Here is a 13792-nt window from a genome sequence, read left to right as displayed (position 1 = left end):
TATATATATAATATTATATTAATAATTAAAATTATTAAACAAATTCAAGTACTTAGTATGGTTTTAAAAAACTAGTATTTTTTTCACCTGGGAAATAAGGGATACTTTCGTTTACTTTTTTTTTTCAATAAACACAACGCATTCGTAGCACATAACTTAACAGATGTTACTGTAATATATACGATATAATATAAAGTTATAGTAAATTATAAAATTCTATAAAAAACAAAACAAAAAAAAAACAATAATTTAGACGTCGGTGACGTGGCCCTGACGTCACGTACAGGATAGGTTGTTGATGCTACGTGGATGGGAAGTAGTTCTCGAGCTGCCAGAGGAAACCTAAACAAAACAATGCAAAGAAGTCCAACCTAGACGCCGAGTAGCGCGAAAGCAAAGAAAAAATGTCGCCCAGTCGATCGTTTATTTATATATATTATCTACTTTCATTTTAGCATGGAATAATGTCGACTGTCAGCGAATTGTCAGTTGTTTTGCGAGCAGAATTAGCCGCCAAGCTAATGTGGACAGCGGCCTACGTTAACTGATAAACGCACCAACCTGTTCCGGCTGTTAGTGTGGAATAAGCCTGCTCTTATTTGGGATGCTTTTAATAATGTGTTTTATATAGACATTCAGTGGACTGTCGCACAACCGGGTGGAAGTAAAGCAATATGAGTTGGTTCAACGCGTCACAGCTGTCTAGTTTTGCCAAACAAGCTCTGACAACTGCTCAGAAATCCATCGACAGAGTTCTGGACATTAAAGAAGAGGAGCAGTGGGGTGACACGACCGAACCGACCTTTACTGGTAAATTTAGCAATAGATGATTCACAGTCCAGATAGGGTGTCATCATCAGTGACAATTACTGCACAACATTAGAGATATAATGCTTCATGCTTAATATGTTTCTGCAGGCTACAGTCCCAAAACGGACACACACATACATATTTTGTAGCTGACTACATACATGTTGCATAATCCATATACAGTCAGATAGCTCAGATAACTTTAAACGCACATGGATACCCTTCCGCAGAACTGAAAAATAAAAGTCTCTACAACCAAGTCATTCAGACAGAATCACAAACCAAAGCCAACATGAAACTTCTTCAAGACAATCTTTGTTTCCAGGAAGAAACCACCTGATATCACAAAAATGGCACTAAAGAATACAAAAGAGTTTGCCATTTTGATGTATTGTGTTTCCAAAGGTGGGATTTGTTTTCTTCCTTTAGTTTATGTTTGGAATTATAAAATAGAGATGTATGATACAGTAGCTTTATGCTTGATCTATTTTGGTTATGAAGCTGCTTCATATATAAACATTGATCAATATACATGCATAGAGCTTGTCAGATGTGGTAAAAGCAAGGAAGCTAATTATTGTTTTTGTTTGACGTGCGAGAATCCGGGTTTGTTCTCACGTGCCAAGGAAGTATGGATGAGCTTGAGATTACTTTTTGAAAGTTTTGGTTTCATGGACTTTCAAATACTATTAATACTATGGGATGAGAATAAAATTTATACTGAATTGAGCTGGATAATGACACTTGTATTCTGTATCTTGTTATTGCTGAAATAGAGTTTTTCTTAATTGATGAACTTTGCAACATTAACACTGTTATTTTCCTGTTTATTCCTATTAAGCTGCTTTGACACAATCTGAATTGTATAAAGCTCTATATAAATAAGTGTGATTTGACATTACATAACCATCTTGCATTTTGTTGAATTTTTTTGTTTGGCTAATTTTTCAGATCCACCAGGCAAGCTGGTATCAACAGGATGGGCTATGAACCAGTGGAACTCGCCCTCTGAGGAACATATCAAGACTCTCCCTCCATCATCTGAGGCCATTACTAAGCCTGTCACAAGGACTGTGGTTGATGAATCGGAGGACTTCTTCAGTGCCTTTCTGCCTCATGGGGATGTGCAAACTGTAAGCAACACTAAAGTGGTGTCTGTGCCACCTGCCAAGTCGAACCGCAGGCTACGGGAAAAAGCAGACAAGGAGAAGGAGCTGGAAGTCGGTGATTCACAAGGTCAGACAGACCTCAGTAAATGCGGCAGCCAGGAAACTATTGAGATAAAGCCGACTGAGACAGAGCTTTTGGAGCAAAATTCATCCTCGGCTGATGAGCAGTTACAACCAGAACTGGTTGTTCCTGCTTCAATCGTTGCACTGGAAGAAGCTGCCGAACAGGAAACCAGCGAGGACAGGACAGAGTCAGATGGCTTGGTTATAACTTCAGATGTCACACTCACAAATGTACCTTTATCCTCCTCAGAGGCCGAATCTGCTGGTGTGTTTGAACCAGCTTTGACCATCGAGACCAAAAATCCAGTAAAAACCTCGCCTGTTCCTTCTAAAGAAATCCTTTTAGAATCCAAAGACGCTAAATCAGAGGACAGACAAAGCAACACCCCGTCTCCCCCTGTTAGTGCCTTCTCTTCTGGTACTTCCACTACCAGCGACATAGAGGTTTTGGACCACGAGAGTGTGCTAAGCGAGAGCTCGGCCAGCTCCAGACAGGAGACCGCAGAGGCTAAAGCTGGTCTGCACCTAATGCAAGGCTCTTTCCAACTGCTCTCTGCCTCAACGTGCAGCGACTTCCCTCGTTTGGATGAATACCCAAAACTCACGGAAAGCTGCGGCTCCTCTTCTGACGCCTTTGAGCGTATTGACTCGTTTAGCGTGCAGTCGCTGGACAGCCGCAGTGTCAGCGAAGTGAATTCTGATGACGAGATCCCAGGCAACCGCACATTAGCCTCTATCACGGCCGGACCTTTGCCTGCTCCTGCTCAGTCAGCGCCAGAGACTAAACAGGATGAAGAGGAGGGTATAACAGAGTCAATGAATGACCAATCACTGGATGATAATGAGATGGAGGAGAGCGGCCGCAGTGCAACGCCAGTGAACTGTGAGCAGACGGATGAGCTGCAGGAAGGCGAACAGGAAGCTGAATTTGACCTCAGGCTGACCAACCAAAAAACTTATGTGAACGAAATGGCAGTATCGCAGAGTACTAAAGAGAAACTGGGAGATTCACCCTGTCAGATTTTTGAGCTCCAGAAGGTTGGAATAATACATAAACATTTATATATATATATATATATATATATATATATATATATATATATATAAATATATAATATAATATAATATAATATAATATAATATAATAATTATTACAACAACAAAAAACAAAACAATAAAATTGTGAAATATTATTACAATCTAAAGTAACTGTTTTCTATTTTAATATATTTTAAAATGTAATTTTTTCCTGTGATGGTAAAGCTGAATTTTCAGCATCATTACTTCAGTGTTACATGACCTTTCATAAATCATTCTAATATGCTGATTTGATACTCAAGAAACATTTCTCTTTTTTTAATCAATGTTGAAAACAGTTGTGCTGCTTAATATTTTGTGGAAACATTTTTTTCAGGATTTTTTTATGAATAGAGTTCAAAAGAGCAGCCTTTACTGTTACTTTAGATCAATTTAATGCACCTTGCTGAATAAAAATACTAATTAAAAAAATCTTACTAAACCCAAATCATTTTTTGTAATGTATACTGTATATTTTTTTATGTGTCATGGAATAAACATTGTTATTTTTGTTTTTCCTGATCTCCCCAGATTATTGAGGAGCTTTCTAGCCGACTAGAGAAGAGAGAATCACAGTTGCTTGTGGTCAGTAAAGACAAAGCCAGACTTGAAGAGGAGTGTGACAATCTCAAAGAGTGAGTTGAGGAACCTGTGCTCCAGAAAACCATCTGCTGTTGTGTTTTCTTGAATGATAAATGGTTGCAATAGCTAACTAGGGCATAGAAACAGCTGGAGACAAAGTAATTTTTACACAGTTTGAGGAAAAGATTAGCTAACAAAACACTTATTATATTTGACATGCAGTATGTCAACACCTTTCAACATATACATAGCATAAAAATGGGATTCCAATAATTTCTTATTGTACAGATTATCGTCTTGAATTCTCTGTAGGTTGGCATGTTTTTAGGGTGTTAATCTTATCCTGTTTAAGACATTTAAACAGAATAAGACTTATTTCTTTTATAAACTTCTTACATGCCTGATGAATTAGACTTAATGGGATAGTTCATTCAAAAATGAAAATTACCCCATGATTTACTCACCCTCAAGCCATCTAAGATCAGATGAATACAATCTGAGATATATTTAAAAATAAAGTTTTTTCCAAACTATATAATTGCAGTGAATGGGGGGCCGAATGGAGGGACACGGCTCCAGGGGGTTAATAAAAGCCTTCTGAAGCAAAGCGATGGGTTTTTGTAAGAAAAATATCTATATTTAAACTTTTATAATCTAAAAAAGCTAGCTTCTGGCAGACAACCGCTTACACATACTGCTTAAGTCGACTTGCGCCATAATGGTAACCCGTGACGCAATATATCATGTAGGATGTAGGAGTAGCGTAAGCTTAGATGCCTCTCGCAGTTTAAACAAATAGGGCTAGGTAACAAACTCTCTTATATCGAAATCCTCCGACATTTCTCTTTAAAATTTCTCGTTTTAGACTTCTAATTCGTGACTGTTTTTTTGTTTTGCTCTATCCTCTGCACCTCCGCGTTCTTCATTACATCATGAGTCAGATCAGAGGTTACTCTTCCACCGCGAATCGATGTGTACAGCCGTCTGCAGGAAGCTAGTTATTATAGTTAATAAAGTTTTAAATACGGATTTTTTTTAAAACCCATCGCTTTGTTTCAGAAGACATTTATTACTTTTATGATGGATGGATGCACTTTTTTGCTTCAAAATCGGCCACCCCATTCATTACCATTATAAAGTTTGGAAGAGCCAGGATATTATTAAATGTATCTCCAATTGTGTTCGTCTGAAAGAAGATACACAGAAGTCATATACACCTAGGATGGCTTGAGGGTGAGTAAATCATGGGATAAATTTCATTTTTGGGTGAACTAACCCTTTTAACAAGACCTGTGTTTCACAGTGAGATGATCAGCTTAAAGGAAGAAAGCTCTGCTGTTCAGTCTTTAAAAGACGAGTTCACTCAGCGCATAGCTGAAGCTGAGAGGAAAGCTCAACTCGCCTGCAAGGAGAGAGACATCGCCAAAAAGGTGTCCATTTTTTATTGTTGTTTTAAATTTATATAATTCTTACAACCCTGGTCTTGTTTTGCATTGAAATGTATCATATGTCATGATCACAGGAAATCAAGGGCCTCAGAGAAGAACTGGCAAGCAGGTTAAACTCAAGTGAGACTTTGGAACTGATAAAAGAGAAAGAGGAACAGATCCGAGAGCTTCTAGAAGAAGGTGAGTGTTCTAGGCTGTTTTAAGTGTTCAACGAGACCTTGACTAGGATGATCAAATTAAGATAACACTTTTACCTTGTGATCCTAGAAGGATCTGGGTATTTGCTAAGGGTGTGTTTGTTTAATTGTTTCTTTCTGATTAGGTGAGAAACTGTCCAAGCAGCAGTTGCAGCACTCCAACATCATAAAGAAACTGCGTGTGAAAGAGAAAGAGAGTGATGCACAGATCACCAAACAGACCAAAAAACTGAAGGAACTGGAAGAAGAACTAAAACACTTGCAGCAGGTCAGGGACACAACCTTCAATCCAAAGCTGTGTTGTTTATAAAAGCAGCATGTTTACAGTTGTAAAATATATTCAGTGTTTATATCAAACGCCAGCAGAATAAGAAGAGAATGTTGAGGTTTATACAATGTTAATTGTAGGTTTTGGACGGTAAGGAGGAAGTAGAAAAGCAGCACAGAGAGAACATTAAGAAGCTGAATGCTGTGGTGGAGCGGCAGGAGAAGGAATTGAGTAAACTGCAGACCAGCGACGAGGAGCTTCAGGAAAAGAACCGCAGTTTACAAGCAGCCCTTGACAGCTCCTACAAGTAAATAAATGCCACATAATTGACTTCATGCTAGCATACAGTATACTTATTCACTGTCCTATTATCACTGCAGTTCTGGTGGTGGTCATCTCCCAGTTTGTTGATTTGATTAATTTTTCCCTGTGTAGAGAGTTGGCAGAGTTACACAAGGCCAATGCCACCAAGGATAGTGAGGCCCAGGAACTGGCGCTGAGCAGAGAGGTGCAGGCGAAAGAAGAGCTGAGTCTGGCTTTGGAGAAAGTCCAAGAAGAATCGCGCCTACAACAAGAGGCACTGGCCAATCAGGTAATTTATGTGTTTTTTTGTTTTTTTTTTATGTCAAAATGCTTATTTTTATTTTATGTTATCATTATCATATTATTATTAGGAGTTGCACAAACTATTCGACTTTAATGCTCTGCCATGACACTTTAAAGGTGCCATCGAATGTTTTTTTACAAGATGTAATATAAGTCTAAGGTGTCCCCTGAATGTGTCTGTGAAGTTTCAGCTCAAAATACCCCATAGATTTTTTTTAATAAATTTTTTTAACTGCCTATTTTGGGGCATAATTAGAAATGCGCCGATTCAGGTTGCGGCCCCTTTAAATCGTGCGCTCTCTGCCCCCGGAGCTCACGCTTGCCTTAAACAGTGCATAAACAAAGTTTACACAGCTAATATAACCCTCAAAATGGATCTTTACAAAGTGTTCGTCATGCATACTGCATGCATGCGTCGGATTATGTGAGTATAGAATTTATTTGGATGTTTACATTTGATTCTGAATGAATTTGAGGCTGTGATCCGTGGCTAACGGCTAATGCTACACTGTTGGAGAGATTTATAAAGAATGAAGTTGTGTTTATGAATTATACAGACTGCAAGTTGTTTAAAAATGAAAATAACGACGGCTCTTGTCTCCGTGAATACAGTCATAAACAATGGTAACTTTAACCTCATTTAACAGTACATTAGCAACATGCTAACGAAACATTTAGAAAGACAGTTTACAAATATCACTAAAAATATCATGTTATCATGGATCAAGTCAGTTATTATTGCTCCATCTGCCATTTTTCGCTATTGTCCTTGATTGCTTACCTAGTCTGTTGATTCAGCTGTGCACAGATCCAGATGTTAATACTGGCTGCCCTTGTGTAATGCCTTGATCATGGGCTGGCATATGCAAATATTGGGGGTGTACACCCCGACTGTTACGTAACAGTCGGTGTTATGTTGAGATTCGCCTGTTCTTCGGAGGTCTTTTAAACAAATGAGATTTATATAAGAAGGAGGAAACATGATGTTTGAGACTCACTGTATGTCATTTCCATGTACTGAACTCTTGTTATTTAACTATGCTGAGGTAAATTCAATTTTTAATTCTAGGGCACCTTTAAGCTTGAGGTTGACTAGTTGCTGATCATGGCCTATAGAGGGCGCAACAGGATAAGAAATCTTTGAAGTCCACTTTATGCTTTTCCAAACAGTTAAAATGAACATAAATAAATACTCAGAGAGCGCTCCACAAGATATATTTGATTTTATCATCTGAATGCTCAAAACTCATCGCCGTTCTAAACTAATAAATGCATGCTGCACTGTAACGGACACGCATACAGACAGTTACTTGTACATCACGCGCAGTTCGCACACACGCAGAATCATTCAGTAGCGTAGAAATGTATTGTCAACACTGTTCTGTGATTTATCAATAAAATAGCTCAGAAATTGAAAAGTTCTAGCATATGTTTCTTAGTAACTAAAACCCACAGCTTTGCTATTAGAGATATCTCAGAGTATCTCAGCTCGAGGTTCAGGCTTATTAGTTCATTAATGACGTCATCGGCGACTAGTCGACGTCAACTCAACTTTCATCACATAAATGTTGACTTTTTATAAAACTGAAGTCTGAAGTCGTTCAACCCCTAATTATTATTATTAGATAAGATTTTGCTGGATTTCATTTCTCTGTGCTTTAGCAGTATTTAAATGCTTGCTTAAATATTTCGAGGAACTTTGTGTACTTTATTCTGTGGTTACTTATCTAGTTATACATGTTTTACTTTAGTGTCTGATTAATCCCCAAATTCTAGCTTTCGTCTATATGTGTGACTGTTTTTTTTTATTTTATTTTATTATTTTTTTTATATAATGTTGAGGTGGCGGATTTGAGGCTGGCTCTACAGAGGGCTGAACAGCAGCAGGCCAAGAAGGAAGATTACCTGAGAGAGGAGATCAGTGAGTTACAGCAGGTAACCAGAACACCTTACATACAGCTTAAAAGAGTTATTGCACTATTTATTTCATTTCAGCTATTGTAAACTTGGGCAACCTACTATAAGCTCAAGACTATTGAATTTTTGTTAAAGGAAGTATCTTCCTGATTTAAGGAGAAAAAAGACAAGTTCTATTATCTCTACAAAACCCCAGAGGTATAAAAAAATTCAAATAGTTAACAATGATTTTTTTTAAAATTAAATTAAATATGTACAATACCATTCAAACATTTGGGGTCAATAAGATTTTTTTATTTAAGAAATGAATATTTTTATTCAACAAGCATGCATTAAATTAATAAAAAGTGACAGAAACATTTATAATGTTACAAAAGATTTCTATTTCAAATAAACGCTGTTCTTTTGAACTTTATATTCCTCAAAGAATCCTGTAAAAGATGCATCACGGTTTCCACAAAAATACTAATCATCACAACTGTATTTAACACTGATAATAAGAAATGTTTCTTGAGCACCAAATCAGTATATTAGAATAATTTCTGAAGGGATTGTGTATAGTACTGAAGATTTCTATTTTACTTTAAAATAGAAAACAGTTGTTTTAATGTGTGATATTTCATAATATTACTGTAGTTTTGATCAAGTAAATGTAGCCTCTGTGAGCAAAAAATCTTACCGACCCTAATCTTTTGAACGGCAGTGCAGGTGATGGTTATGCAGTATTTTTTCTCTTCAACAGAGGTTGCAAGAAGCAGAGACTAGAAACCAGGAACTTAGCCAAAGTGTTACATCAGCAACACGGCCCCTCCTGCGGCAGATAGAGAACCTCCAGGCCACACTTGGTGCCCAGACAGCATCATGGGAAAAACTAGAGAAGAACATCTCTGACCGCTTAGGTGAGACTTGCTTGTTTTGAATGAGCAAAGTGGCTTTTGTCATTTATTAAATCTGATGTTTTCAAACAATGCCATGACCACATGACATTCACCAGTTGATTTCACTTGTCATTCTCTCCTCTCAGCTGATGCCCAAGCCCAGCTTGCCGTTTCTATAGAGAAAGAGCGTTCGGCTACAGAGGAGCTACTAGCCATCCGAGCACAGATAGCATCTTTAGAATCCCAGGCTTCCTTGTTGAGGCAGGAGAAGGGACGTCTGCAGGGGCAGCTGGATGCAGAGAGGATGCGGCGGGAAAAACTGGAGGATGACTTTAGCAGGTAGGAGACGTGTTTAACCTTGAAAAAGAAGCTGGCATTGTAAGTGCCACTATTCTCACACAGATTTCTGTATGTGTAGGGAGCGTGTAGAGCTGGAGAATCTTAAAGGGGAACATGTACGAGTCTCAGAAGAGGCAAAAAAGGAGAAGGTACAGTTTGCTGTTTGAACACTTTAGACAGAACATATATACAAACAATCATTCTCAATGTCTGTATTATTTGTCCTCTTCAGTTGCTTCTCACCAACCAACTGGAAATGGAGAAAATGAAGGTGGAACAGGAGAAGAAGAAATGCTACCTTGCGCAAGAGGCCCTCAAAGAAAAGGTTTTGCATGAAAAGACCAGACTCTGCTTTTGTATTCTGAATCTTTCCTTCAAAAATAGTTAAAATAATCATTTCATACAAGGTCCAAAATGAACTTTTTATCACACCAAGCAGTTATAATAATTGTGGCATAAAATCAACTACTTTCATGCGTCTAAAATGAGGGTCTCTGTGTTTTTTTTTTTCATCAGGAGAGGAAGTCTTTAAGTCTGTCTGTGACTGATGCTCCAGCGTCCTCCACTCCCTCACTGTCCCGCTCCAGTTCTGTTAGTGGGGCTGAGCATGCTGGCTTACCGTCCTCCATTTTCTCACAGGTACATTAGTCTCACCCTATTTAGATGCAGTGAAAATATCTCACAGTCTGTCACAATCGCTTGTGTTTTTTCTAGCAGGAGGATTCTCTGGACCATTCTTTCAGCACTATGACCATGTCCATCAGTGGGACTAACCTATACGAGGCGGCTCGACTGGGTGGTGGATCCAGCATCATTGAGAGCCTGCAATCTCAGCTCAAACTCAGAGAGGGCGAGATAGCTCAGCTGCAGGTGCACCTTTTAATAGAATAGTCTTTCATCCTGTGCAAAATTACATCCAGGTTTGAAAGATTATAAATTTACTGTAATGTTTAGAATGAGTAATTTACCTTTGTGTTAAAAAGCTGAATATTTTATGTACTAATTTGGATTCAATTCTTTTGGTTATTCGCAAGATGGAGATTGCTAGTCTAGAGAGAAGTCGCACTGTGATGGCGGAAGAGCTTGTGCGACTGACCAATCAGAATGATGAGATGGAGGATAAAGTGAAGGAAATCCCTAGACTGAAAGTGCAACTGAAGGTGAACACAAGCAAAATGCTAATTTACAGCATAGAGAACTGTAGGAAGTTTGTAACAGACCGCTACAAATTTACCTGCCATCTTTTGGCTACGTCTACACTAATCCAAATACATTTGAAAACGCATCTTTTTCTCTACACTTTGGCGTTCAGTTCTGTGAAAACTGAGCTTTTTGAAGATGCTCTCCCAAGTGGATAAATACGAAAACACTGTTTGTATGTCGTAGCATGGACTGTGAAAATGTAGGTATATTAAATTAAGGTAAATTTACTCGCTCATGAGGCAGTTTGGAACATACATTGAAATTTGAGTGTGACCTGAACGCACCAGGTGAGAGATTTTGCTAATAAAGTGATCATGCCAGAAGAATAGCGGGAGAACTTTATGTAGGCTTTTATTATGTTTTATGCATGCGCAGTTAGATTATTTAAGCGTCTTCAGATATTTCAGTGTGGACGAGAAACTTTTGGAAAACGCTTAAACGCTAGTGTGGATGGAGAACATTTTGAAACGAAAACGCAGTTTTCAAATGTATCCGGATTAGTGCATCTATAAGCCTTTGATGTGTCAATAATAAGAGGACATTAATATATCGTCATTTGGTTATTATTTCAAATTTTAAGTGTTTGCATTTAGTAATCAAAATAGATATATACTACCATTCACTGTTTTGGGGTCATTTTTTTTTTTTCATGTTTTTGAATTATGATCACCAAGGCTGCATTTATTTGATCAGAAATACAGCAAAATCAACAATATTGTGAAATATTTTTAACATTTTTAAATAAGAGTTTTCTATTTTAATAGATTTTTAATGTAATTTATTCTTGTGATGGCAAAGCTGATTTTTCAGCATCATTACTGCAGTCTTGAGTGTCACATGACATCATTCTGAAATGCTGATTTGCTGCTCAAGAAACATTTCTTATTATTATCAATTCTTATATGAATGGAAAGTACAAAAGTACATTTATTTGAAATAGAATTTTTTTGTAACATTAAAAATGTCTTTACTGACAATTTTTTTTGGTCAATTTAATGTGTCCTTGCTGAATAAAAGTACTGATTTCTTTAAAGGTGCCCTAGAACTTTTTAAAAAAAGATGTAATATAAGTCTAAGGTGTCCCCTGAATGTGTCTGTGAAGTTTCAGCTCAAAATACCCCATAGATTTTTTTAAATTCATTTTTTTAACTGCCTATTTTGGGGCATCATTATAAATGAGCCGATTCAGGGCTACTGGCCCTTTAATTCTCGTGCTCCACACCCACGGAGCTCGCGCTTGCCTTGAACAGTGCATAAACAAAGTTTACACAGCTAATATAACCCTCAAATGGATCTTTACAAACTGTTAGTCATGCATGCGGCATGTATGCGTCAGATTATGTGAGTATTGTATACTGTTATATTGTTTACATTTGATTCTGAATGAATTTGAGGCTGTGATCCGTGGCTAACGGCTAATGCTACACTGTTGGAGAGATTTATAAAGAATGAAGTTGTGTTTATGCATTATACAGACTGCAAGTGTTTAATAATGAAAATAGCGACGGCTCTTGTCTCCGTGAATACAGTAAGAAACGATGGTAACTTTAACCACATTTAACAGTACATTAGCAACATGCTAACGAAACATTTAGAAAGACAGTTTACAAATATCACTCAGTTATTATTGCTCCATCTGCCATTTTTCGCTGTTGTTCTTGCTTGCTTACCTAGTCTGATGATTCACCTGTGCAGATCCAGACGTTAATACTGGCTGCCCTTGTCTAATGCCTTTCATAATGGTGGGAACATGGGCTGGCATATGCAAATATTGGGGGCGTACACCCCGACTGTTACGTAAGATTCGGTGTTATGTTGAGATTCGCCTGTTCTTCGGAGGTCTTTTAAACAAATGAGATTTATATAAGAAGGAGGAAACAATGGAGTTTGAGACTCAATGTATGTCATTTCCATGTACTGAACTCTTGTTATTTGACTATGCCAAGATAAATTAAATTTTTCATTCGAGGGCACCTTTAAAACAAAAAAACTACTGACCCCAAAATTTTGTTGTATACTGTAGTATAAACTGTAGTATAAATGGTTAAATTCTTTTTCCTCATGCCGAGAAAATTGTTCCCCATTACAGTCACTCTCTGTATCCTCTAAATATAACAAAATGTATTGATTTTTTTATTCTGTTTTGTTATTCCTCATAGAGGATCCTAAAAGATTGCCTAACAAGCACAGTAATGGGTATAAGGCTTTAACCTGTTAGTTAAACACTGACCATCCGTTTGTGTGCATCACAGGATCTTGAACAAAGGCACAACACAATCCTGCAGATGTATGGAGAGAAGGCAGAGGAGGCGGAAGAGCTGCGTCTGGACCTGGAGGATGTGAAGAACATGTACAAAACGCAAATAGATGAACTGTTAAAAAATCAAAAATAATAGATTCTGCAAAAGGACTGGCTCACACTGACTTAAACAGAGCTTTACTGTAGGAGTAAAATGTGCTTCACATCTCAGAGCATTGGTAATAATAGACCAAGTAATTTAAATGTATTTTTTTCTGAGAAAATGTTCACCATATTTCAAGGGTCATATAGTATATAGTTATTTAAGATGTGATTCCTCTCACGGTTGTGGGATTTTATTTGAAGTCATTTTTTTCTCAGTAAATAACCATTTTTGGTTTAAGGAATGACATGACTGTCTATCAGTGTATAGGTTTGGTGGTTTCTTAACACTTGAATTTGCACAATGAAGCGAGAGTTTAGACTTTCTGCGTTTGTAATCATTGAATTAATTGCTATATTTTCCTCTGATCTTCATCCTCTGGACTGCACATCTTACTGCTAAGCAGTTGATTTGCTGTTGACTGTCTCTTCACATTGTGAAAACACGTAAACATGCTTTCCAGATAACTCCAGGGTACCATGCGTCTTTCAATACGCTTAAGTTAGCAGACTTAAAGTTAAGTTTTGCACTCATTTTTATCCCATGTCAAGCTGATTGAGTTTTAGTGATGAAGGGGTCCACGGAAATATTTCACTGTCATATTCTATGAGATATGATCTCTGTAAATCATACATTACAGTCAGGACTGTCTGATGTCACTAAGATCCTCCCGGTGTATCTTCAATTTTTGCTGCACACATGTAAATAAAGTAAAAGATATGTATTGGGCAGACTCAATTTGATTTCCAGCCTTGTTAATATATTTAATGTATAATCATTACTAAGATATTACTTTTAGTTATATAGGAATATATTAGTAGTTGTAGTATTGA

General features: G+C 37.4%; 1 protein-coding gene across 3 annotated transcripts; it reads left to right on the top strand.

The window, feature by feature from the left end:
- The first annotated feature begins 281 nt into the window (after positions 1-281).
- On the top strand, positions 282-13683 carry tmf1 (TATA element modulatory factor 1). Of its 3 annotated transcripts, XM_048172511.1 has the most exons (18): positions 683-810; positions 1136-1215; positions 1762-3080; positions 3651-3754; positions 5005-5131; positions 5224-5329; positions 5472-5614; positions 5755-5921; positions 6050-6206; positions 8063-8155; positions 8880-9036; positions 9162-9354; positions 9434-9503; positions 9587-9679; positions 9871-9993; positions 10069-10224; positions 10389-10514; positions 12810-13683. In XM_048172511.1, the coding sequence occupies exons 2-18, from the start codon at positions 1161-1163 to the stop codon at positions 12948-12950; spliced, it is 3330 nt and encodes a 1109-aa protein (XP_048028468.1). In that variant the 5' UTR covers positions 683-810; positions 1136-1160; the 3' UTR covers positions 12951-13683. The 3 variants fall into 3 exon arrangements, with proteins under 3 accessions (XP_048028467.1, XP_048028466.1, XP_048028468.1); XM_048172510.1 differs by lacking the exon at positions 1136-1215 and having other exon boundaries at positions 282-810; positions 10072-10224; XM_048172509.1 differs by lacking the exon at positions 1136-1215 and having other exon boundaries at positions 282-810.
- Positions 13684-13792: the final 109 nt, after the last annotated feature.

This window comes from Megalobrama amblycephala, linkage group LG21 (genome assembly GCF_018812025.1).
Source record: "Megalobrama amblycephala isolate DHTTF-2021 linkage group LG21, ASM1881202v1, whole genome shotgun sequence".
Taxonomy (NCBI): domain Eukaryota; kingdom Metazoa; phylum Chordata; class Actinopteri; order Cypriniformes; family Xenocyprididae; genus Megalobrama; species Megalobrama amblycephala.
This window is presented reverse-complemented; position numbering and strand designations above follow the sequence as displayed.

Excerpts from the sequence above, each read along its gene's own strand:
- tmf1 (XM_048172509.1), top strand. The coding sequence starts at position 675 with ATGAGTTGGTTCAACGCGTCACAGCTGTCTAGTTTTGCCAAACAAGCT. Across the intron at positions 811-1,761 it reads GACCGAACCGACCTTTACTG|ATCCACCAGGCAAGCTGGTA; the intron begins GTAAATTTAGCA and ends CTAATTTTTCAG. Across the intron at positions 9,680-9,870 it reads AAGAGGCCCTCAAAGAAAAG|GAGAGGAAGTCTTTAAGTCT; the intron begins GTTTTGCATGAA and ends TTTTTTCATCAG.